Raw genomic sequence first — 26,816 nt, 5'->3', positions numbered from 1 at the left:
AATCTAAAAAGAGCTGGTGTAGCCATGTTAATATCAGACAAAATAGACTTTAAAACAAAAACTGTTAAAAGAGACAAAGAAGGGCATGATGTAAGGATTAAGGGATCAATTCAACAGGAAGATGTGACTTGTAAACATATATATAGCTAATTACAGGTCACCTGGCTATTTAAAAGAAATGTTAATGGATATGAAGGGAGACATAGACTCCAATACAATAATAATCAGGGACTTCAGTACTCCACTTTCAGCAATGGACAGATCAACCAGACAGAAAGTAAGCAAGGAAAAAACAGAGTTAATCAACACTATAGACCAAATGGACCTAATGGCTATCTACAGAACTTTTCCTATAGATGCAGAATATACATTATTCTCAGCAGTACATGGAACTTTTTCTAGAATAGACCACATGCTAAGACATAAAGCAAGTCTCTGCAAATTCAAAACAAAATTTAAATCATAAACTGTGCATCTTCTCTGACCACAATGGAACGAAGCTGGAAACCAACACTCAAGAATCTCTAGAACATATGTAAACACATGGAGACTGAAAAATATGCTCCTGAATTTACAGTGGATCACTGAAGAAATCAAAATAGAAATTAAAAAATGTCTGGAAACAAATGAAGATGACAATACAACATATCAAACTTATAGGACACAGCAAAAGCAGTGTTAAGAGGAAAGTTTATAGAAATTGGTGCCTACATCATGAAATTGGAAAGCCACTAAATAAATGAGCTATTGATGCATCTCAAGGACACAGAAAAACAACAACATACCAAACTCAAAACTAGTAGACGATAAATAATTAAAATTAGAAAAGAAATAAACAATATTGAAACAAAAAATGTAAGAACAGTGAAAAGAAAAACAGGTTTTTTAAAAAAAATAAAATTCACACACTGTTGGTCCAACTTACAAAAAAAAAAAAGAGGGAGAAGACCCAACTCAATAAAATTAGAGAAGAAAAAGAAAATGTAACAACAGACACCACAGAAATTAAAAAAAAAAAAGTCAGGAATTACTACAAAGGGCTGTATGCCAACAAATTGGGAAACCTAGGAGAAATAGATTATTGGAAACATACAACCTACCTAAATTGAACTATGAAGATGTAGAATACCTAAACAGACCAATAACCAAGACAAATTGAATCAGTAATGAAGATCTTCCCAGCAAAGAAAAGTCCAGGACTGAGTGGCTTCACTGCTGAATTTTACCAGACAATTAAAGAAGAACTAACTCCAATTCTTCTCAAGCTATTTGAAACAATTGAAAGGGAGGGAATCCTCCCAAGACTCCTTCTGTGAAGCCAGTATCACCGTAATACCTAAATCAGAAAAAGATACAACAGATAGAGAACTACAGATCAATTTCACTGATGAACATAGACACAAAAATCCTCAACAAAATACTAGCCAATTAAACCCAATAGCACTTCAGAAAGACCATCTGTCTACCAGACCACATGGTATTTATCCCAGGTATGCAGAGATGGTTCAACATTCATGAATTGATCAGTGTTGACACATCATATTAACAAATTGAAGAACAAAAACCGTATGATTATCTCAGTAGATGCAGAGAAAGCATTTGATAAAATATAATGCCCTTTCATGATGAAAATTTTAAAGCCAATTGGGAATAGAAGGAACATTCCTCAAAGGCAGTTTATTCAAACCCATAGCCAGCATCCTACTGAGTGAGGAAGTTAGAAACATTCCCACTGAGATCTGGAACCAGACACGTAGGCCCACTCTCACCACTGCTATTCAGCATAATTCTAGAAGTTTTAGCCAGAGCCATTAAGCAAGAAAAAAATCAAAGGGAAACAAATTGGGAAGGAGGAAGTCAAACTATTCCTATTTGCAGATGACATGATTATATATATATATAATATATAGGATTATATATATATAATATATAGGATTATATATATAATATAGGATTCCAGAGACTCCACTATAGACTATTGGAGCTCATAGAAGAGTTTGGTAAAGTGGCAAGATATAAAATCAACACACAAAAATCAATAGCCTTTGTATACACAGACAATGCCAAGCTGAAAAAGAACTACTAAGATCATACCCATTCACTAGCCACAAAGAAATGAAATACCTTGGTATAAATCTAACCAAGAATGTCAAAGATCTCTACAATGAGAATTACAAAGCAATAAAGAAAAATAGAAGACACAAAAAATGGAAAAATCTTTCATATTCATGGATTGGAAGAATCAATATTATCAAAATGTCCATATTACCAACAGCCATTTACAGATTAAATGTGATACCAATCAAAATACCAAAGATATTCTTCTCAGATCTAGAAAAAATTATGCTGAAGTTCTTATGGAAATATGGGAGACCCCAGATAGCTAAAGCTATGTTATACAACAAAAACAAAAACAAAGCCAGAAACATCACAATACCAGATTTGAAGACCTATTACAGGGCAGGTATTATTAAAACAGCCTGGTACTGGTACAAAAACAGATGGATAGACCAATGGAACAGAATAAAATGCCAGAAATCAACCCACACATCTACAAGCAACTTACCATTGACAAAGGAGCTAAAAATCAGTCCCTGGAGTGAGGATTCTCTTCAACAAATGGTGCTGGGAAAACTGGATCTCCACTTACAAAAGTATGAAGCAAGACCCATACCTTACATCCCACACAAAAGTCCACTCAAAATGGACTAAGGACCTAAATCTGTGACCCAATACCATCAAATTATTAGAGACCAACATTGAGGAAATCCTGTAAGACATTGGCATAGTCAGAGTTCTCAAAAAAACATCTCAGAGACATAGGCAGTCAAAGCCAAAATTGACAAATGGGATTACATCAAATTGAGAAACTTCTGCCCTACAAAAGAAACACTCAGCAAAGTGAAGAGGCAATCAACATAATGGGAGAAATTATTTGCAAACTGTTAACTGATAATGGATTAATAACCAGAATATATAAAGAGATCAAGAAACTCAACAACAGCAAAACAAACAACCCAGCCAGGAAATGGGCAAAGGACTTAAACAGGCATATTTCAAGAGAGGAAATTCATATGACCAACAGACACAACAAAAAAAGCTCAGGATCACTATGTATCATGGAAATGCAAATCAAAACCACAATGAGGCTTCACCTCACCCATGTTAGGATGGCTTTCAAATAGAAATCAACAAACAACAAATGCTGGAGAGGATGGGGGGTAGAAGGTACCCTAATCTACTGATGGTGAGAATGTAAACTGGGAAAGCCACTATAGAAGACAGTATGGAGATAGCTTAGAAATCTGAATATAGACCATATGACCCAGCCATCCTACTTCTAGGAATTTACCCAGGGGAAATGAAATTAGCATATGAAAGAGTTATCTGTACCCCTATGTTCATTGCAACTGAATTCACAATAGCTAAGATATGGCATCAACCCACACGTCCATCAACTTAAGATTGGGTAAAGAAATTGTTATATATATATATATATATATACTATATATACATAGCAGTAAAAAAAAATAATAAAATGCTGTCTTTTGCAATACAATGGATGCAACTGGGCCAGCGCCGCGGCTCACTAGGCTAATCCTCTGCCTTGCGGCACTGGCACACCGGGTTCTAGTCCCGGTCGGGGCGCCGGATTCTGTCCCAGTTGCCCCTCTTCCAGGCCAGCTCTCTGCTGTGGCCAGGAAGTGCAGTGGAGGATGGCCCAAGTGCTTGGGCCCTGCACCCCATGGGAGACCAGGATAAGTACCTGGCTCCTGCCATCGGATCAGCGTGGTGTGCCGGCCGCAGCGCGCTGGCCGCGGCGGCCATTGGAGGGTGAACCAACGGCAAAGGAAGACCTTTCTCTCTGTCTCTCTCACTGTCCACTCTGCCTGTCAAAAAATAAAAATAAAAAAATGGATGCAACTGGAAAACATTCTGCTTAGTGAAATAAGCCAGTCCCAAAAGGACAAATACCATATGTTCTCTCTGACCTGTGATAACTAATAGAGCACCTAAAAGGTAATCTGTAGAAGTGAAATTGACACTTTGAGAGCAGTGACTTTGAACAGCACTTATCTCGACTGTTGAGGAATATTTTTTTCTTCATACAATTTATTGAATTCTTTACTTAGTATAGAGTTAATTCCTATGTGTATAAAGTTAATTGAAAAAAAGATCTTAGTAAAAAATAAAAAAGGGAATAGGAGTAGGAGAGGAAGGAGGAAGAGGGGTAGGAGTGTAGGTGGGAGAGCAAGTATGATGGAAGAATCACTATATTCTTAAAATTATGAAATGCATGGTTTATATTCCTCAAAAGGTTTTTTGGGAAAAAATAATAAACAAATACATAATGAAACATTATAAGAAAAACAAGGAACCCAAATCAGCTTCTTTATTCATTTAAAGTCATAAATAGGTTTGAGAATTATTCTCTGGATTGTAAAACATTGCGTCTTTTTTCAAATAGTGTATCCGTTTGCTCAGGCTGCCAAAACAAAATACCATAGACCTGGTGATTTAACATTAGAATGTTTTTGTCTCATAGTTCTTAAGTCTGGAAATGTGAGATCGTGGTGTCAGTGTTGTCAGGGTCTGGTGAAGGCTGCTTTTCTTTTTTGTCTGGAAAAGTTGCCTTCTTGCTGTGTCCTCATGAGACACAGCAAGCTCTCTGCTGTCTCTTCTAATGTCACTAACCCCATCTTAAGCACTCCAGCCTCATGCCCTCTTCCAAACCTAATTACTTCCCCAAGGTGCTATCTGCAAATATCATCATTTTGTGGGTGAGAGCTTCAACATATGAATATTGGGGAAACAGGATTCAGGCCACTGCAGATAAGGAAATTTGGTCATTTTGATGTTATGGAGAAGCAACTTAAACATTTGCTTTCAACTATTTCTATTACGAAAAATAAAGCAAATGACAAGGGTCATTTTAATAATAAATCCTTCTAGAACACTGTGCCGGCTATCGAACTTTTAAGCATCATCTCTAACTTCAATGTATTCTGTCCTAGCACTGTTCCCCTGGGCGCAGATCAGATTCTCCTTCGAGGTGCTCAGCTGAGAAATACACAGTGGGTTCATGGAATAGTTGTCTACACTGGACATGACACCAAGCTGATGCAGGTGGGATTTTTATCAATGAAGCCTTTGTACCTAAGTCTTTTGTAAATTCTTTATAGCTCTCTATATACTAGTTCCAAACATTGCAGACTGACTGTCACAGGTTAGTGACCTCCCCCATCCCATTAATCCATAATCTGGTACTCTGATGGGTGAAGTCTTAACATCTCTCTAAAATAAGGGATCACTGGAAAGTTTCCTCACAGGCTCCCTGATGCAAGCCTGCCAATGACTGTGTGTGTTGGTTCATCAGCAGCATTTACTACTTATTTCATTTAATTCTTCAGTAATTTCCATGATTATTAAAATACCTTATGTATAACAGTGGTCTGCATTGAAGTATGTGCCCTATAATTTTATTTTACTCCAGTGACCAAATGTATTTATTTTTTATAAAAATAATTAAAATTTACTTATACTTTTTTCATAAAAGGGGATAACTCATGAATCAAATGATCATTTGTCATAGCATTTAGGTTTTGGGCTATTTTTGCCATCAACTCTAATATTAGCACTAACATTTACACTTGCCTGCTGATGCTCCTTCCTAATGTTGTAATACTCTCAGTGTTCAGTGGTTAGATGAGTAGAGGAAACTCAGTTTTAAGTTACAAATGCAGACGTTTCATATGGACTAATGCCTTTTACATCCCACAAGCATAAAGCTGTTACCTGTCAACAGGCAACTTAATTATTCCACCTCTAGCCATGTCTACAAATTCTGTAAATCTTTTATATTGGTTTAGACCGATTTAATTATCTGTATATGGATGCCTTGGTTAGTACAGATCTAGCATTATCATTCGAATCATCAGATACAACTGAGGAAACTTACCTGTGTTCTTCTGGATAACCAGGACTATTGGAATTGCTGCTGTGTTCAATAAAATAATTGCTAAATGCCACCGGAAATTTGTAAGGGATCCTTTAGACATTGTCTTCATACTTTGAAACTTCCAGATGTCTGGTTGCAGGTGCACAGGCCTTCTCTGTCTTTCCTACTGAGCTGAGACACTGACTGGTTGCTTCTAGACTACCCTGTTGTCTTACCTAGCCCAGTAAGACATTGTTCATCTTACCTGCCATGAGGCAAAAGCTGTGTCTGCAAAAGGAATGTTCTTTCCTTCTCTTCTTTCTTCTTTTTTACTTCCTAGGAGAAGGTTTGGGGGCATACAGGCCTTGAGAAGAAGAGGTGGTTAACAACCTACACCTCATTATCTTTGTCTTGAGTTTTTGCAAAATTTGCATGCATCAGTCTTACGTCAAGATAATGAGTTGTGTCTTTGTCACCCTCATCAGCTGCTAAGTACACATCACCAAATTGTTTGTATACATCTTTCTTCATAGCTCATCATGTTTCTTTTTGCAGAACTCGACAAGTCCACCGCTTAAGCTCTCAAATGTGGAACGGATCACAAATGTGCAGATTTTGATTCTATTTTGTATCTTAATTGCCATGTCTCTTGTCTGTTCTGTGGGCTCAGCCATTTGGAATCGAAGGCATTCTGGAAAGGACTGGTATCTCAACCTAAACTGTAAGCAGCAAAGTGCTCACTGCACTTCTTTTTTTCTTTCATTAAAACGTGTTTGCCTCACAATTGATCTTATTTATGTTACATATTCCTTTTGTGAAAAAATGCTTACTTTATTTGAAAGGTAGTTACAGAGAGAGAGCTTCTTTCTGCTGGTTCTCTCCCCAAATGGCCACAATGGCCAGGGCTGGACCAGGCCAAATTAGGAGACAGGAGCTTCATCTAGGTCTCCCGTGTTGATGGTAGGAGCCCACGGACTTGGGCCCTCTTGTGCTGCTTTCCCAGGCATATTAGCAGGAAGCTGGATTGGAAGTGGAGAAGCTGGGAATCAAACTGACACTTACATGGGATGCTAGCATTGCAGGCAGCTTAACCCGTTATACCACAATGCCAAACCTGTTATGTAGTTCTAAAAAGAAAAGAAAAAAACATATTGCCAAAGATAAATGGGCATTTAATCTTTATTTTTCAATGAGATTTCAACTAAAATGAACAAAACTTTAGAGCCTGTAAAATTTCAGACTCCTTAATAATAAAATGAGCACTCCCTAGTGGTATAAAATATTTAGTATAGCCATTTACATGATATATATACATGAAAACTATTCTTTAAAAATATTTTAACATAGATGCTTGACTATTAAAGGAAATAGAATGAATATATGGAGGGTCTAGCTGCATATATTAAATATATAATGGAATAATTACACAACACACATATACACATACATATAAAGCACCAAAAAGCAGTTTTCATGTTTAAAAACTATTTCAGCTGAATGTAATTCCACTGGACCTCCGATAAGGCAGTGGTTCCTCTGGTGACAATCGTCCTGTCATGGTAAGGTACTGGTAAACAGCTTCCCTTTGGAGCATTTATCCTTTTACTGTGGTGGTGCTAATGCTATGTAATGTTTTTAGGAAGTACATTTGCATTTCCATTTGATGAGTACTTAGCCAATAAATACTTAATTTCCAAAAGTATGCAAACAAATTCTATGAAAATATTGTAACAAAAACGAATTTTTGAAATTTTTGTCATTTATCTAACTTTCCCAGTTGTTTTTATAGTTACTGATCTGTGATTCCAACATTAAAACTGTTACTACTACCATCAGTTTGTTTCTTCATATAATTTACAGTATATCTCACAGAGCTGTTTCTTTCATTTAAAAAAAATTAAAACATTTATTGTATTTATTTGAAAGGCAAAGTTACAGACAGAAAGAGAGAGAGACAAAGGGAGATCTTCTATCTGCTGTTTCACTCCCCAAATGCCCACAACAGCTGGGGCTGGTCCAGGCCAAAACCAGAAGCCAGGAGTTTCTTCTAGGTCTCCCACATGAGTGCAAGGGCCCAAGCACTTGGGCCATCCTCCACTACTTTTCCAGGCACCTTAGCCAGGAGCTGGATCAGAAGTAGGACTCAAACTGGCACTCACATGGGATTTCAGCATTGTAGGTTGTGGCTTTACCCACTATGCCACAGCACCAGCCATATTCATTATTAAGAAAGAAGAGTTAAACCTACCCAGGAGAATAACTTATATAGGCCCCAATAGTACTCACACAGTGTGCATTGTTTTTGCTACTTCTGTTTCCTTGGTTTGCTCTTACATTTGATTTTAGGCAAAAGATCAAGAAGCAATCATTGGTTTACTTTTAAAGCATAGTTTAATTTAGTAAAAATTCATATAAAAGTAGCTCTATGCAACTGAGATTTTACCTTTGAAAAACCTAAGCCCTATCCCTAATGTCTCTGAACTTCCTGATTAGAACGGGATTCAAAATGCTTGATAGTATTTTCACCACAAGTACTATTATGCAGCTCTTAATAGGATTAACATTGTACTGAATACAAGAAATGCAATTATATCTCAAAGGGTATTTTTGACAGTTAACATGTTATTAGCAAAGTGTTCCTCTCAAATTATCTACGAATGCCTGTAATAGAAAATTGCTATTATGCTCAGTTTCTTGTTGGTGCAAATCAATTATAAAACTGCAAATGACATATTTCCCAACTTCCCCAACAGATGGTGGCGCTAATAATTTTGGACTGAATTTCTTGACCTTCATTATCCTTTTCAACAACCTCATTCCTATCAGCTTGTTGGTTACATTAGAAGTGGTGAAATTTACCCAGGCGTACTTCATAAATTGGGTAAGTGTGAATTACTAAAGTTTATCATCACCTTAAGCATGTACTTGCACGTGTGTGTGTGTGCATGTATGTGTATTTTACTTATTTATTTCAGAGGCAGAGTTACAGACGGAGGGAGGGAGAGAAAAAGAAAGGCCTTCTATCCACTGGTTCACTCCCCAAATGACCCCAACAGCCAGAGATGGGCCAATTCGAAGCTAGGAGCCAGGAGCTTCTTCTGGGACTCCCACATGGATGCAGGGGCCCAAAGACTTGAGCCATCATCCACTCCTTTCCCAGGCCATAGTAGAGAGCTGGATCAGAAGAGGAGCAGCCAGGACACTAACTGAACTGGCACCATATGGGATGCTGCTGCCGCAAGTGGAGACTTAGCCTACTATGCCACAGTGCCAGCCCTAATAGAGTCTTTAGATTTCTCAGGAAAAAAAAAAAAATCTACCTTTAATTGAGTACAGGATGACATTTTTAAGCCTAATATAATTATCACAAAATCTCTCATCTCAAAATCACACTCATACTGATCAGATATCTTAGGGAAAAGTTTCCTGAGCTAGAAGAGAACCACAAAATCAAAACACCTGGATTGCAGTTCCAGTATTATAACTTACTGGTGTGTGAACTTTGCCAAGTCATTTCTTGAAACTTATTTTATGGACACTAACATAGAGGTGATAAATCATTCCTTCCCAATATCTCATAGTGTTTGTGTGGATCAAGGAATTTCTTGACATAGCCTAGAACTTCATGAACAGTCAAGCACTACACAAAAATACTGCATTTGCTACTGCTAACAACTAGATTGTCATGTTTATTCATCTTTATAGTATATTTTTCCAGATGATATACAAGTTTTGACCAAACATGGAATTTCTCTTCTTAATTTTTTCTTAAGTATTTTTAAAAGTGTGTTAGACATGCTCCCTAAATTTTTTAAATAAAATATGTTCTTACAGCTTTATTCTCATCAAAGTTAAAATTACTGAACTTATGTAAATTAAATAAATCTTTAGATCTGATCTTCCAGAAACTTTTCCTTTTTCAATTTTTTTGAGAAATTTTGATGCTATTTTTGGTGCTTCTAAAATCATTTTTAAATTTTTGATCTGAACAATCTTCAGTTTTTTTAAATATAACTGGTGATACTTTTGCAGCTATTCATTTTCTTATGAATTATTTACTGTCAATCTCTTAACTCATTGATAAAAGGTTAGTATAACTTAGAAATCTAAAATAAGCTGCCTATAGGAGATATATTGTTGAAAAATATGTAACGAGGCTGGCGCTGCAGCTCACTAGGTTAATCCTCCGCCTGCGGCGCCGGCATCCCATATGAGCACTGGATTCTGTCCCGGTTGCCCCTCTTCCAGTCCAGCTCTCTGCTGTGGCCCGGGAGTGCAGTGGAGGATGGCCCAGGTCCTTGGGCCCTGCACCCCATGGGAGACCAGGAGGAAGCACCTGGCTCCTGGCTTTGGATCGTCGCAACGCGCCGGCAGCAACACACCAGCCATAGCGGCCATTTGAGGGGGTGAACCAACGGAAAAAGGAAAACCCTTTTCTTTGTCTCTCTCTCTCGCTGTCTAACTCTACCTGTAAAAAAAAAAAAAAGAAAAGAAAAGAAAAAACTATGTAATGAAATGTGTACAGATACAATTAAAACATCAAAGGGGTCTTATTTATAGAGATATTAAGGGAATTTATTATAAATGTCAAATAACTAGTCAATCACTTTGTTTTTTCCTTCACATTTTCTTTTATTTTTAAAAAATTTATTTATTTATTTGAGAGGCAGAGTTACAGAGAGAGAGGGAGAGACAGAGATCTCCAATCTATTGGTTCACTCCCCAGATGGCCCCAGAGGCCAGCGCTTGCCTGATCCTAAAACAGGAACTTCTTCCAGGACTCCATGTGGGTACAGGGGCATGATCACTTGGGCCTTCTCCACTGTTTTGCCAGGCACATTAGCTGGATAGGAAGTGGAACAGCCAGGACTCTAACCAGCAACCAAATGGAATGCTGGCATCACAGGTGGCAGCTTTACCTGCTGTGCCACAATGCTGGCCCCATTTCCTTTGCATTTCCAAAAATAATACTTCAGATCATTGTAAAAATTAAGAGAGGGAATAAGAGCAAGGAGGAGACAGGGTGGGAGCATGGGCTGGAGGGAGGGTAGGGTGGGAAGTTTCACTGTGTTCCTAAACTTAATAAATGAAATACATGAAATTTGTTCACCTTAAAAATTTTTAAATAAATTTTTTGAAAGTAATACTTCAAAAATGTGGAAGTGAAATTAAAAGATAAGTTTATTTTGTCAAAAAGCTTTTGAAACTCATAGATCTTTTTCATAATACATGTTTTCCCTGAGCATTTTGAAGTACCCTTGTACTCACTTCAAGTAACTATATAATTATTTGTAGGTTTATGCTTTTTAACCAGCTCTGTGATATACACAGATTTTATATTCTAGTCTTCCCTTATGATGCAGCTTCTCTCTTGTGTGAAAATGAGATTAGTAACTGTTTCCCTTTGATGCTGGTCTGCCCAATGGATGCATTATGAAAATGTTTCATCTTGTTGCTCAATGATAGTCTTGCAAAATTTGAACTCCCCTGCATGTTGCTTGTTCTACTTTCTTCTCCATAAGTAAACATCCCCCGTTTCCTTCATGAGATTTCCAGCTGTCTCCCCATTCTAATCATTCTAATTCTTTACTGAACATGGCCCAGTTAGTTCATCTCTCTCTAAAAACAAGGCACAAAAAACTCAATAACCATTTCCAAAAGTGATATTGATTAGTTCACAAAACAAACATGGGAGAGATTAGCTAGGATTTAGATTTTTGCCTTTATCATTTGATATTGTAAACGTCCATAAAATACAACCTTGACTTGTCAATAAAATATTGACTAGAAAATACTAATTATGTAGGATGATATAGTCAAACCTCAGGCATGTACAGATAAATACAAAAACATTTTTGTTTGGCTTTTAAGAGATGTATTTGTTTTGCTTTTGAGTATCTACAGTGCAAGAACCTTTGCTTACGAAGTACAAATTGATAGGCTCTCAGGTAATTTTTGCAGGGGTTTCAAGACCTAATTACTTGAGCAATGTCTACTTGTTTTTTAGCTCATATCATTAAGCACTTAACTTCTGGATAACACTGTAAAAGTGCTTTATGAGTGCTACCTTGTTTCAGCCTTACAGCAGGTGACCCACACCAAACACGGTGGTAAGATCATAAACCTGGATTACCTAACTCCAGGGACAGGCTCTAACTACCATACTATTCTACCCCATTGGTGAAAGATAATATTCTGTATTGAATACTTTTCTGGGAATTAAATGAAATAGTATAAGGATGGCAAGAAATATGGGTGGTTTTATATATATAAATATATCACTAGTTAAACAGGGATTTATTAAAGAATGAATGAAGGTAATAATTGTTGTCTAAGTTTTTCACATTTTTCCTTATTACCAGTTATAGTCACTGATTTATTTAAATTTTTAAAGGATCTTGACATGCACTATGAACCCACAGACACAGCTGCCATGGCCCGAACATCTAATCTGAATGAGGAACTTGGCCAGGTAAACTCAATTTCTTGCTCATCTATGTTGAGTTAATAGAAATCAGATTTGGTGTAGTTTCTGCCCTCTGTGGCAGCTTCAGTTGAATTGACAGATCCTAATTTTCCATTACTTGAGTAACTGCCATAATATATTTAATATGTGTTACAACTTTCATTTTTAGTGAAGTTTTAAAAGCCATTTAAACTAGACTTTGCTCTCAAGGTTAAGTAGCACAGAAGCCTAGGAATGTCCTTCATAATGTAGTGTTATTAGCAGATAGACTACTGACTGAGTTATAAACATGGTGAATTGCTCAGAGCTTTCAATCTGGAAGGAAAAGTTCATCAATGAAGCTGTTTGAACCTAGTCTAATAGAAATTTTAGATTTATAATTCAAACTACATTATTCACATGCATTTGTATATTTTGTAATCTGTTTGCATATGCTAGCTGAAAAAAAAGATTTTTCTTTTTTGTACCACTGCCATTTTCTAACTCTTTTCTTTTCAAAAAAAAAAAAAAAAAAAAAACAGGCCAGAATTATCCTTTTTCTTACAAACTCCAGTGTTGTATGAAGTTAATTACATGAGCTTTTGCCAGTTCTACAATTGCTTGCTATGTTGAGAAGTACTGAGAAATGTTTTATGCTCTATAAATATTAAGTGTGGCAGTGGCTTTTCTAGTAGGAATTCAGAGCACACTAAGGAATAGTTCTATATGTCTGGTTTTCCTAATATCACAGTAGCCTTTAGTACCCATATATGAAATAATTTATTACTAAAACACTTAAAAAAAGATGCTAAATATATCCCTTGATGAATTGCAGAAAGTAGTCAGTGAATTAATAGCATTCATTGTACCCTGTAATGTAACACAGTTGCTTAAAAAGTGTAATATAGGGGAGTTTTTGTCCATCATAAAAAACTTCTGAAATATTAAGTAGAATTTTAAATTTTTTAGGTTAAATACATATTTTCTGACAAAACTGGCACCTTGACATGCAACGTAATGCAATTTAAGAAGTGTACCATAGCAGGAGTTGCTTATGGGTGAGTGTTTTTTTCCTTTAATTAGAATATGAAACACACATTTAATTAGTGTGGACAGTTTGGTACATTGGGGAATTCTTGGTAGAAGATGTTTGCTGTGTTCGGGGCTTTTTGAATCCGGAAAGCAGCTTTTTCATTCCAGGATGTTTGTATACTTTATAGTCTGTATTTTGGTCTTGTTTTCTCTGCGAATGACATGAGATGGGTGCACTGACCAGTAATTTCTCACTGCCTGGGGTGTTGCTGCAGGTCTCTGTTTTGTTTCTATTTCCCTTTGCACTGCCATAAAGTTGAGAGTACAGCTTGGATGTGGTAAGAACACGCAGTCAGGCTTTGGGCAGCATTCAAGCCAAAAGATTGTTTTTCTCACAGTTGTCCCTTTGCCGGTTTTTGTTTTGTTTTGTTTATTTTTTGTTTACTTCTGTCATTGTTCCTCTCTGCAGTCAAAGAGCAGTCTAAAATTCTGATGACAGGGAGGAGTTAGGGACCTGGAATTCTTAGCCCTGAAGGCTAAGGAATACTACCACAGCATTTCCCAGGTTGTCCTGGCCTTCAGAATGGGCATGCTCTGTACCCCCCCCCCCCAACATACTCCTACTTCCAGGAGTGCTTGTCTGCACCCTTCAGAAGCCTTCTCTATGAAGTACTCACAGAGCCATGTGAGAAAATCAGTTTCTATGTTCTCTAGATAGGACATGATATAAAGGAGTGAAACACCCTCCTGATGGATTGACCACTGGGCAGCTGTCAGATTTGCCATTAGCCTTATTCACAAGTGAGTCCACTAAGCATCGACCTCCTGATCACACAAGCATGGACATGTGCTTTGGTTCTCTGGCTCACACCCATTCACCCTCTCTCTTAATGCAGTACAGCACTATTAAAAAAAGCAAGGTTGAATTTCAAAAATGCCTTGGTTAAAATTATAAATAATAAATTTCGTGGAAAATTCCAGAAGTAGATGAGTACTGCTACATACAGTGTCTGCAGAGAAAATAGACAGAGGCAGATCTCCTTGTTCCTTGTGTTTGGAGAGAGTATGACTAAAAATCACTTCAAACTCTGTATGAAAATAAAGTTTACAAAGACAGGTGATGGAATGTGAAGGCAGACAGTGGATTTAGGAAGCCTGCTATGGTTTCCAGGGCTGGATGTTATTTTGCATCTTCCTCTTTATCTGAAAATCTGCCAATGCCTTCCCCCCACCCCACTCTCCAGAGCAGGAGAGTTGCCATACATTTTGACATCTTGTGCTTACCTGTTCCACCCACAGGTATTCCAGAAGAGAAGAGAAAAGGTCTATTGTAATCCTGGAGATTGTCTATTATACATTTATTTCAGATTTTGATGTTTGTTTTTACACAGATTCTACATTTATTCACAAATATTATTTCTAGGGTTGCCTGTTTAATAACTGACATCCTGGTTTTGTTTTTTTTTTCCTCTGTCTAGTTTCCAATTGAATAAACAAGTTCTTCCAATTGGTAGTTAGGGCTTGTGAAATTATCAGAACGGAAAGCTGAAACGAGATCTAGTCTCTTCCTTCTGCATTTTATCCGGTCTTTCCTCATTCTTGGAACAGGCTCTTAAATAAATCCTAGGCAGGCATTCTAAACATCAGTGATCTTCCTATGTCTGTTGGTGAAGTCATCATTGATGGTCCTGAGAAGATTGGGTGGGTTTGATCAAAGGATTTACGTTAAGTTGCCAGTGAAACCAATTTCCTCTTGGGGAAGTAACATTGATGACGCAGTGCTGTCACAAGGCACGAGTCTGGCTTTGTCTCAGATTCATGTGGCTCTAGCAATTCCTTTTCAGATATTACCGATTCCTTAAAATGAGGGGGGAGACCAGGCAGTCTCAAAGATCCTTCTTCAGATATGAAGCTCTGACGTGTTTAGAAATAGGAAACAAAAATTCTTTGTTTGCAAAGTTCGACCGTGTAAACAGAAAGGTTTCCTCTTCGGATGTTGTGTCATGTTTTCAAGAATACTGGAAACTGTGTGGAGTAAAGCTAGTTGCTAAACTGCTCCCAGTAATTGCATTGTTTGTGCATGTGCTTGTAGGCTACCTTGACCCTGACGGAATGCTTGCTCAACCTCCCCACCTGACACATCCTAGGGGACGTTGGATTTCAGGCACTATAGAGTTTTGGGTGTGTGAAGGCTCTGGAGAAATGGGGTCTCCTGATTGCACTTATGTGTGCAGTGCAAAGCACCATATTGCTGCTTGAGTCCAGCCAGTCTCCAGGGGCAGAGATGGGAGAGAGCAATTACTGTCAACCACCTTTTGGAGGGGACTTCCCGTGGGTTATAGGAGCCTAACAGCCACTCATTTGCCCCACTGCAGTGTTGGATAATCTAATATGGGGAATTATTATGTTCATGCACCTTCAGTTCCAGCAAAAGAAAGAGAAGTGTTTCTCTGTGCCTGCCCCACGAAAACAGAACAGGAGAGGGTAAGGCAGTGTTTATACACCAACAGATAAATGCCTTTAGAGTACGGGGTCAGAGCTGATTGTTCTGCAGCATTTCTAAGAGGTAAGATAGAGCTGTTTTCCTCTAGAGAGTCAAGGGTGAATCCTGTTGCTTTTTATCAACTAGAAGGACAAGCCTCCTGATAGTGCAGTCTATTAGCTAGTTCTGTGTGTTCTTTATTTTGTAAGAAGATAATATTTAACACTTAAAATAATGCTTCAAATTTTAATTTTAGTGAATTTTCTCTCATTTAATTTAACCTCTGCACCAAGGATTGCCCTTTTCAATTCATGATAGGCAAACAAAAAGATTTGCACATAGTTGCCAATGATGATGATTTGTAGAGATCAACTTTGTGTTACATTTCAACTGTATTAAACTGTTTCATTAGATCTTCCTATGAGACAATAGTAGTTAAATGTAAATGAATTGTAATAACATTTATAAATTTAAATTATTACAAGCTAGAAGTTCCATTGTCAAACATTTATGATCAAAATTTCATTTTAGCAAATCATATCCTGTAAGAAGAAGTCAAGTGTTTCACAGTTACTTGCATACCAGGAATATGTAAGAAGCTTTTATGTTTGGCAGTTTGGATTCTTAAAGCAGTGAAGATTCTGGGATACAGTCCTACAAGTCATCTTTTTCAATAATTTAGACCTTGCTGATAGATTGAACTGAATGAGGCTTACCAATCTCTGAGGCTTTAAGAAAGAAACTCTTTAAGCATCACTAAGTGTGTGTGGGCAAGGTATTAGTATTTGAAACATATCATTTACATTTTCCCTTTTAAGAAGAATGACTGTTCTTATGCAATCTCTATATGTGAATGTGGTACATGAATAGATTCACTGACAATATAGCAAGATGCTGAAAGGACAGCCTACTTCCCTAACCCTGGGGAGATTCACCATGAGAAACCTCACAGTTATTGCAACACTTAGTCTCATGGTCCAGATTACAGCAAGCAAGTTACCACAACGATTTACCATGACTGATGGTAAATGCTAATAAATATCATCCACTTATTTATCCACATACCTCAACAAACATAGATTGGTATCCTTCTCAGTAAGTGATACTTTGTTAGATGATGGAGATCCAGTAATCAGTAAAAGTTCACATGGTTCCCACTCTCCTAAAATTTTTAGTCTAAGTAGGGATCAGTGGATGCTAATAAGGTAATCAGACAGACAGATTTAAAATCCCAACAGAGTCCAACAGTCTGTGTCAGTTTCTGGTGGGAGATTTGGTCTCATCAAGAAGGTCAAGAAATGCTCCCTAAGAAAACGCTCCTTGAGCTGAGATGTAAAAAGAATTTGATTAAGCAAAGCATTTACCAGGCAGATATAATAGCACTGAAATCTCCAAGGGCAAATCACGCATATAGCACATAGACATGAAAACTGCTGAAACAGCTCTCACAAGGAAACTCACAGGGACAGGAGCAGGCACAGTGCGTCAGCCACTGCAGCTCATCGCACTGGATATCTTTCAGCATTTTGTCAGGGCTACAGCAGACTTGGGGAGAGACATTCTGACCCTTGAACTCTGGGACTTATAAGCGACATGATTTAGGAAGCATCGGCCTCTCCCTTGGTATGAGATCAGGGGCTAGAGCAAAATACCAGTGCAACTTGGCAGAATGTTGGCATAGCATTTGCTGCTTGGGTAGTACTAAGCCCTCCCGCAGTCCAGAGGCGGGATCTCACCCTGGAGGCTGATCAGAGTGACTGGGCTGCAGCCAGTTTCCACAGAGCTTTGTAGCAAGCCAGCTCCTTCTCTGCGAGTCCGGCCTGCAGAGGCTTAGTTAACTCTTCCTCTTAAGCACATACAAAAGCCCTTTCTTTGGAAGGGAAGAGAATAATGAGGAAAAAGGGATGGTCTCCCTTGTGATGGGAGTGACGTGCTGGAGACATTTTAATGTTTTGAAAGTGGGATGATGAGGTCCATGTGATGGCCAGATTGATAAAAGGACAATGAGTGGCATGGACATTTAGGGAGTAAAAGAATCTCACAAATTTTCAACAAAGTTTATTATGTATTTTTAAGAAATAACAGTGATTTTACGTTTGTACTTAACTCTGCATTTTTAAACCCCACCTTTATCTAATAAATGTTATTTAGTGGAAAACAATTGAATGATCATATATAATCAAAGAAATAGGAGCAAGGAAATTTGCTCTGTCATGTATTACAGGCCTCTTACGGCTAAATACATGACTGACCGCTTGAAATGAATACATCAGACTTTCCTGGTGCTGAAATGAGTTGATGGGTGAAATTAAAGAAAGTACCGATGAATATGTTTCCTATCAAGATATAGAATACTCTAATGGGTAAAATATGCTTAGGTAAAGATTTTTGAGTATCAGTTCATCTTTTTAAATGTAGTTCAATTTAATTATAGCAATGCAGTTAGCTTTTACTTTAATGTACTAACTGTTAAAGGAGCCATCCTCTCATGGTGGCCGAAGTTACTTCTAAATCATATTTGAAAGATTTTATCAGTGTCATAATTTGTTCCTAGGTATTAGCATGCATGTTGGATTAGAACATTTTTATGTATAACCTATGTGGTTATATGATTAATTGTCCATTGGCTTTAGCATGTGCTTGTATATTTCCTACCAAATCTTGAATTCTGTATGTAAAATCAGTACATTCTGTGATAAAAAGGCAAGTTGACTACCCAGGTACAGGATACTTTTGTAAACCTGCTTAGTTTCCATAAATCATGTTCTACTAACTGCACTAACTGCCACTCTTTCAGATTCAGCTAAAAGTTCATTTTCTTAACTTTGCGGAGGCCCCATCTTCTAGTCCTTCCCTCACTTGTGGCTTTGTGTCTCCTGCTTTCCCGTGATTGCTTCCCCTCTCTCTGTCCCTCTCCTGCTCCCGGAAGCCATGTCCCCGAGCCTGAGGATTATGGCTGCTCTCCTGATGAATGGTAAGCCGCATGCATCTTTCTGTCTCACTGATCTCTTTAAAAGGTTCACGTCCTGTTATTTTGTCAGACACATTTCACTGCTTCTGAAAAAGCCTTGCTGACCACGTTGGGTGACAGTGCTGTAAATCACGTATTTCTCGAAATGCATTCAATATCTCTGAGTTTCTATTGAGTAACCTTTATGCACATTTCATAAACATTTATTGTAAGGGTTAAGCTCGCTGGAGTTTCCTATCATTTATTTATGATAAAGTCTATAATGATCTACTCCAGCCTCTCTGGGCTGTGAACTACCTAAGATTTCAGTTACAGCACCTGGTGCTTTATGGTTTTTTTAGCTCAGCACTGCCACCTTCTGTCACTATTTATGTACCCTGCAGAGCTGCAGAAAGATGCTACTGAAACAAAGCCAAGTAATGGAATTTTCCTTTTACATTTGCTTTTATTATTTTAATAAGTCTTTTTGGAGACTACAAAATGACTATTTTTAAATGAAATGTTGGAGAAATGCTGGAAGACTGTGCTACCAGGGACTAGAGGTCATAGTAACAAGATTAATTTTAGATTTGTTTAACACAGAATTTTGCAGGTTTAACTTTATACTGCTGGAGGGTTTGGTTTGTTTTACTTTACCTTAAATATCCCCTCTTCCAAAGATTCACATTTTCATCCAGAATTGAATAATTTTAGCTTGATATTTCTATAATTCACCATGATTTGATAGCAAACAAAGTTTGAGAAAATGGGTTCCTTTAATGTGGATGACTTTAGAAAATATTTAGGCTTTATAGGTGGTTACATTTTTATTTTTTGATTGCAAATGTGTTTTATGATTTAGTCATATTTCTAGTAGCTATTGAAGTCCAGTAGCATTTCTTAATATTATTCAACCTGGAATTTATCTCAATATGGTAAGGATTTTCTGAGGAAACCTCATGCCCAGGGTTAGTGGCAGAAGCAGCTGTTTAGTTTGTGTGGCAGCTGATGAGTCATCACATGTTCGTTGCTTGGGGCGTCATATGTTTTGACACCCACACACAACTAAATAAATTTCAGTATTTCTTAAATGTGGTGAATCATTAACTGTTGCTAGATAATTCCAATTTAATGTAGTATATATTCACCTTTATTAATTCCATGAGAATGTGGTTGAAATTTTGCCTGCAGCTGCTCCCTGACTTACATTCCTATAAATCCATCGTGAAGTTGGAAACTTTATGTTGAATCATTGTAACTTGGGGAACGTGTATGTGTTGCTGTTATTCTTGCTTTCCTGTAATATTAACATAATTCTGTTCACTGTGAACAGTGCTCATTGGTGGAGAATTGATACACATTTTCTCTAGGAAAGATAACTGAGTTCTTCCTAAGAGAAGAAAATTACCTTCACTATATTTTTTTTCTTACAGTTGAGTCAAAATGTTAATAATGTTCACGCAAATCACTTCAAATATTCTTTCAATAAAAGTTATTTCATGACCTTTATCATTGTTGAAAAGAGGGGATGTTATTTTACCTATTTTAATAATTTGCTTTTATAAAATACCCTTTGTGGAAAACATAATACTGATAATCCAAGCTAAGTAACTCCAAGTAAAAAATGCCAGCTTTTTCATAAGTTGTTTCCACTTGCATTTACATATAAACTAAGATATTCATGATTTTCAAAGTGAAACACTAGGGAATGCTTTTGCTACCTTTATAACAAAGTGAACTCTATTTTTAAATATACACTTCAATTCTCCTCTTATAAAGTAATTGCCTTGGGCCTGTGAAGATGAAGGAGCAAATACTTCTTGAGCTTCTGCTGTGTCCTGGGTCATGTGGTATCCTGGGTCACCTGGAGTGGGCAAGATTCTGGGCTTTAGATTCTGACCACTGAAATCCGTATTCTGGGCCTACTGGTACCCTTGAACAAGTTGCTTACCTCCCTGGAGAAAGAAGAATAATAATGTTAACCACATCTTCTGGAGGTTGTAAAGATTAAATGAGTTCTGTTTTTAAAACACTTGGAACAGATCTGACCACAGTAATCCAAAAGTGCATATTAAATCTTACGGCTCTCGCTTAATAGTCATGACATAGTTGGCATTTGAAACTTGGTAAAATTTAGGCAGAAGCTAATAAGCATTTTCCCCAAAGAATACAACTAGTTAATGTTGGAGCCAGAATTAAAACCTCCATCAATCTGATTATAAAATATGTGCTGGCGACAGTGAGTGCATCCTACTTTAAGAACTTTGAAGAATATCTGCTTTTAGAGCACAAGGTACCTTTGCAGTTTTGAAGCCATTTATTTTTTTCTCTGTTGAATTTAGTATTTTTCAACCTGGAATTTATTTCAGTAAATTTCTTATGCTATTGAACAGAGCAGGAGATGCATGAGGAGCTTAACTGACTGACTTAAGGAAAGTTAACACAGGGGTGCATAACTTTGCAAATTCATGTTTTCTACTTGCCAACCTTATTCATTAGTTTCATATTGCCAGTGAAACCAAGATCACATGTGACCCTGGTTGGATCCTGTGCTTTCGGCCTCTGACTGTGTCTTCAGGCTGCTGGTCTTCAGGAGTAGAGTGCAGATACCACATAAATCCAGATTCTGAAAGTGCATTCCAGTCTGGCTGCTTAGCATTTTCACCTTTCAGTGTAAAGTTCGTTGGTTCCCATATATAAAATTCACCATCTATATTTATTTATTTTATTACCCTACTTAAACCAGTACTCATGAGAAAAATAGCAAGTAAAAAGAACACATAATATTGAGCATTTAAATATTTGTAAATTACTATTTATTTATTTTGAAAGATTACGTATTTACATTTAGACCAGTTTGAAGGGAAACCTATAATGTATTAACTCTTTTAAGCATATTCTGTTGACATTAAAAATAATTGGATGATGGCTATAGCTTTATACTCTTAAATATGTAAGTAGTTTACCAAGATAAAGTTATCCTTAACCATTAGCCACTTCAAAACTGTTTTCTTGCTCTTGCCAATAACCATAAGCTAACATATCACCTCACCGTTTAATTCACTTCTATTAAAAATGTGCCATTCTCTAAATTGATAATTTTGGGTGATTGAAAAAAAAGGTCTGTTTATTCTCAGTATCCCATGTAGCCATGAGATATGCTTATTTTCCGAAACTGTAATTCCATTGCCATTTTTCTGTTTTTTTCACATTATTCTTTCTGATTTTTTTAAGTCTGCACTAATGAGGGAGATTCTCCAGAAGGATTACTATCAAGTGTGTTGTACTTAGTCATTCAATGTGGTTTCTAGTAGCACGATTTCATTAGATGGAATTTTTTCTGTTTTATGGTCTTATTTAAATTTTTTTTTTAATTTCAAAGAGCTACACACAGAGAAGGAGAAAGAGAGAGAGAAAGAGAAATATCTTTAATCCACTGGTTCACTCCCCATATGGTACCAATGGATTGGGCCAGGCCAGTGCCAAGAACTTCTACCAGTTCTCCTATGTGAGTGGCAGGGGCCCAAATAGCTGGGCCATTTTCCACTGCTTTCTCCAGGCACATTAGCAGGGAGCAGGATCAGAAGTAGAGCAGCTGGGTCTTGAAGCGGTGTCCATATGGGATGCCAGCATTGTAGACAGTGGCCCAACCTAGTACACCACAATGCCGGATTCTGTTTTCTGGTCTTATTTGTTGTCTCATTTCATTCTGGGTTATAATTATATGTGGAATAAATGGTATGTATTCTGCAAAAGCTAGGCTTACTAAAACAGTCTTCCAGTGTGATTGTACTGCAATAATGAGATCTAACACATCCAAATTAGTGTTAGTCTCTAAAGCAGTCATCCTGTCAGGTAATTGTTTGTTCCAGTGATGCAGCAGTTTCACAGAATGGTTTTGGGACTCCGCTTCTGTAACTGCCTTCAGAAATACTTTGAGTCACATGGGAAACTGGACCTTATCATTTTGGCCAAAATAATTTCTAGCAAAAATGTTTATTGAAATCAATCCCTTGTTCATATTCTTGGACTTGACTCAACTTGATTCTGAATATCAAATTTGTTTCAAAAAATTAAATCACCTTCCAAAGAATTTTGATTCAGAACTAATAGTGCCATTGAAAGGCAGTACAGATGATTAAAAAAAAAAAAAAAAAGTATCGTAAGCCCCCATGGCAGCGGTGGCTCCCTCAGGCTCAGGAGTTAGGGAGACGTCTCCTGGGACACACAGGTGCTGATGGGGCCCAGGCTGTAGCCCACGGTGCTCATCACCTTCCGCAGCTGCCTCCTGCAGCAGGCTCAACAGTCTGACCTCCACTGGGTGGGCTCTGAGCTCATCCAGGTGGCCAGCAAACCCTTCTGCCTACTGCAGGTGGCTACCAGGCAGGTGTTGTTCCCATGGTTCTTTTCTACCAAAGTCCTTTGTGAAGCATTCCATTAAGCATGTGTCAATGGCCTGTGTTCACCTGGCCTTGAAAATAGAAGAGGCTGAAGACAGAGACCTGATGTGTTTCATCAGTTTCAGTGCCTGAGAGAGAAAAAGAAACCCGTACCTCTACTCTGGTATCACAATTATGATAGTTTTTTTTTTTTTAAATCATAGAAATGAACATTCAGCCTACAGGGATGCCTGCATCCCGTATAATAATACCTGGGTTTGATTCCTGACCCTGTTCTGCAAATGCGGACCCTGGGAAGCAGCACTAAGGTGTCAATTAATTGGGTTCCTGCCACTTATGTGGGAAACCTAGACTGAGTTCCGAGCTCCCAGCTTCAGCTCAAGTTGCTGCTGGCATGTGGGGAGTGAACAAACAAATGGGAGCGCACTCGCTCACTCTCTTCCCCCTTTCCCTTTTCTTTCTCCCTTGAAAATAAATAATTTTAAATTTTTAAATATAAAGGAATGATGAGTGCTCAGAGTGTTGGGTTTCTCCACGGCATGAAACAGTTGCACAAAATAATCCTTACGCACCTTCAGGTGGTAGAGTGTGCGCATAACCCACGCTTGGTCCAGATCTCATGGATTACATGAATGATAACCCTCACACAAGGGTTTCTATGCAGTTCCAGCCCGAGAGCATTGCCTGTGCTTGCCTTTGCATCGCTGCCTCAATGCTAGAACTCCCTCTGCCCAGTGGTCCCCCTTGGTTCCTTTTGTTTATAGCAACTGAAGAAGAAATCGAGATCTGCTTTAAAATTCTGTAGCTTTGCACCCAGAGGAAGATTAACCTGACACACTTGGACAGCAAAGTGGACAACAGAAAGCGTACTCCCCGGAGCCATAGACACATGTTGAGGGCCTGCCGCCTGGCAGCTCACGAGTTCCACACAACACTGGAGGCTTCTCACCAGCCCTAAGCTGGACTTCTGCAAAGAAGGCAAAGGAAATGTTCCCTTCCCGCTGTCCGTGAGGAATGTCAGGGGAATGTGGAGGGCAGGAGAAAAGCTAAGGCCAGCATGGGACAGAGGTGAAGGCAGGACAGGAGCTGTGAGCAGCGTTCTTGAAGTGCCCGTCAAACCTGCTTCTTCCAAGAGGAAAGAGGAAAGGTTCGACCGTGCTGATCAAGTCACAGAGCTGGAATGACTCCTTCTCAAGCTACGGAGCTGCCTGCATCCGGTGCCTGCGAGCCACTGAGTCTTGGAGCCCCGCATCATCACATTCTAGAAGCTGAAAACTAACCAGACCTTTTAATTCCATTGACATCTTGCATATATTTCAGGAGACTGACATAGACTTTATGCTTGTATTGAATTTAAATTTGATCTTTTTAAGTTCGTAATGCTTGTCAGTGTTACAAATTCCAAAGGTGTAAAAAGGACAAAGTTTTCCCCCTTCCCAGTCTTAACAATTCCCTTCCTGAACACAACCAATATAACGCAGGCCAGGGGTATCCCTCCAGATATATTCTATAAATATATACATGTTTATTTTTTTCTCGTTTTTTAAAAATATTTATTTATTTGAAAGGCAGAATTGGGGCCGGTGCAGTGGCTCTGCCTGCGGCACCGGCATCCCATATAGGCACCAGTTCTAGTCCCTGCTGCTCCTCTTCCAGTCTAGCTCTCTGCTATGGCCTGGGAAAGCCATAGAACATGGCCCAAGTCCTTAGGCCCCTGCACCTGCATGGGAGACCAAGGAGCTCCTGGCTCCTGGCTTCAGATCAGCGTAGCTCCAGCCACTGTGGCCATTTGGGGAGTGAACCAACGGATGGAAGACCTTTCTCTCTTGTCTCTCCCTCTCACTATCTGTAACTCTACCTCTCAAATAAATAAAATCTTAGCATAAGAAAAGAAAAAAGCAGAGTTAGAGAGGCAGAGGCAGAGGCAGAGGGAGGGAAGGAGGGAGGGAGGAGAGGTCTTCCATCCACTGGTTCACTCCCCAGAATGGCCGCAACGGCCGGAGCTGCGTCAGGAGCCAGGAGCTTCTTCCAGGTCTCTGCATAGGTGCAGGGGCCTAAGGACTTGGACCATCTGCTACTGCTTTCCTATACCATAGCAAAGAGCAGGATTATTAGTGGAGCAGTCGGGACTGAAACTAGTGTCCATATGGGAGGCTGGCACTGCAAGCGGTAGCTTTCCCCACTATGCCACAGCACTGGACCCTCTCATATTTTTACAAAAAGTGAAGCATATTGTTCACACTGTTTTGTACTGGCTTTTCAGTTAACAATAATGCTTAAGATTTGTCCATATCCCATAAAGAGCTGACTTTTTCGTATATAATATTCTTGTTTTTAAGATTTATTTATTGATTTGAGAGGCAGAATTACAGAGAAAGGGAGAGACAGAGATCAATATCAATCTTTCATCCGCTGGTTCATTCCCCAAATGGCCGTAATGGCTGGAGCTGGCTGGATCCAAAGCCAGGAGCCAGGAGCTTCTTGTGGGTCTCCCATGTGGATGGCAAGGGCCCAAGCACTTGAGCCATCTTATGATGCTTTCCCAGGCCATTATCAGGGAGCTTGATCCAAAGTAGAGCATCTGGGACTCAAACCAGCACCTTGCCAGTGTTGCAGGTGGCAGCTTTACCCACTATGCCACAGTGCTGGCTCCTGTATATAATATTTTAATATGCAAATACACCACGAATTTTTTAAGCAACATACCAATAGAGTTTTGGATAATTTCTGATCTTTTGCCATTTAAAATGTGCTACAGGCCGGCGCCGCGGCTCAATAGGCTAATCCTCCACCTGCGGCGCCGGCACCCCGGGTTCTAGTCCCGGCCAGGGCACCAGATTCTGTCCCGATTGCTCCTCTTCCAGGCCAGCTCTCTGCTGTGGCCCGGGAATGCAGTGGAGGATGGCCCAAGTGCTTGGGCCCTGCACCCACATGGGAGACCAGGAGAAGCACCTGGCTCCTGGCTTCAGATCTGCACGGTGCACTGGCCGCAGCGTACTGGCTGCAGTGGCCACTGGAGGGTGAACCATCGGAAAAGGAAGACCTGTCTCTGTCTCTGTCTCTGTCCACTCTGCCTGTAAAAAAAAAAAAAAAAAAGTGCTACAAAAACATGTACATGTGCTACAAAGAACATTTGTACATGAAGCATTTTGTACTAGGTAAATTCTATAAATTCCTACAGCTAGAATAACAAGGTCATAGGATTTGAATTATTGCCTCAGTTGCACTTTAGAAATTATACCAAGTTACGGTCTCACCAGTAATATGTCTTCACTGTTTGCAAAGCAACACAGATTGTCAAAGTTTAGTTTCATTATATTGATAAGTTTATATTTCACTTCTCTTTTTGTAAGATGGACTATACATGTAAAGCCATTTGTGCTCCTTCTGTTGAACTGTGTTTATAAAAGTTGTTCATTTTCTACTGTACTATCATTATTTTAATTGAATTGTATGAGTTCCTTTTAAGTCATGGGAATTAATCTTTATAAGTTGGAAATGTTATTTCCCAGCTTGTCATTTGACTCTCACTTTGCTTGCAGTAGCTTTTTCCATGCAGAATTACTTAT

The 26,816-nt window shown here is 38.5% G+C and overlaps 1 protein-coding gene across 10 annotated transcripts in view; it reads left to right on the top strand.

Moving 5' to 3' along the window:
* ATP8A1 (ATPase phospholipid transporting 8A1) overlaps positions 1-26,816 on the top strand; it is a 260,638-nt gene that overhangs the window by 89,267 nt on the left and 144,555 nt on the right. For 5 of the 10 annotated variants that reach the window (XM_070068174.2, XM_089327161.1, XM_089327158.1 and 2 more), the window contains 6 exons: positions 5,016-5,127; positions 6,494-6,659; positions 8,692-8,819; positions 12,333-12,410; positions 13,353-13,441; positions 18,827-18,871. In XM_070068174.2, the coding sequence (XP_069924275.1) occupies positions 5,016-5,127; positions 6,494-6,659; positions 8,692-8,819; positions 12,333-12,410; positions 13,353-13,441; positions 18,827-18,871 (618 nt within the window). The remainder of the gene's footprint in view (positions 1-5,015; positions 5,128-6,493; positions 6,660-8,691; positions 8,820-12,332; positions 12,411-13,352; positions 13,442-18,826; positions 18,872-26,816) is intronic. The other 5 variants (XM_089327160.1, XM_089327162.1, XM_089327159.1 and 2 more) reach the window with 1 other exon arrangement.

This window comes from Oryctolagus cuniculus, chromosome 2, assembly GCF_051225735.1.
Source record: "Oryctolagus cuniculus isolate XC-2025 breed Fujian yellow rabbit chromosome 2, ASM5122573v1, whole genome shotgun sequence".
NCBI lineage: Eukaryota > Metazoa > Chordata > Mammalia > Lagomorpha > Leporidae > Oryctolagus > Oryctolagus cuniculus.
The sequence above is the reverse complement of the archived record's forward strand: the minus strand, read 5'-3'. Positions and strand labels throughout refer to the sequence as shown.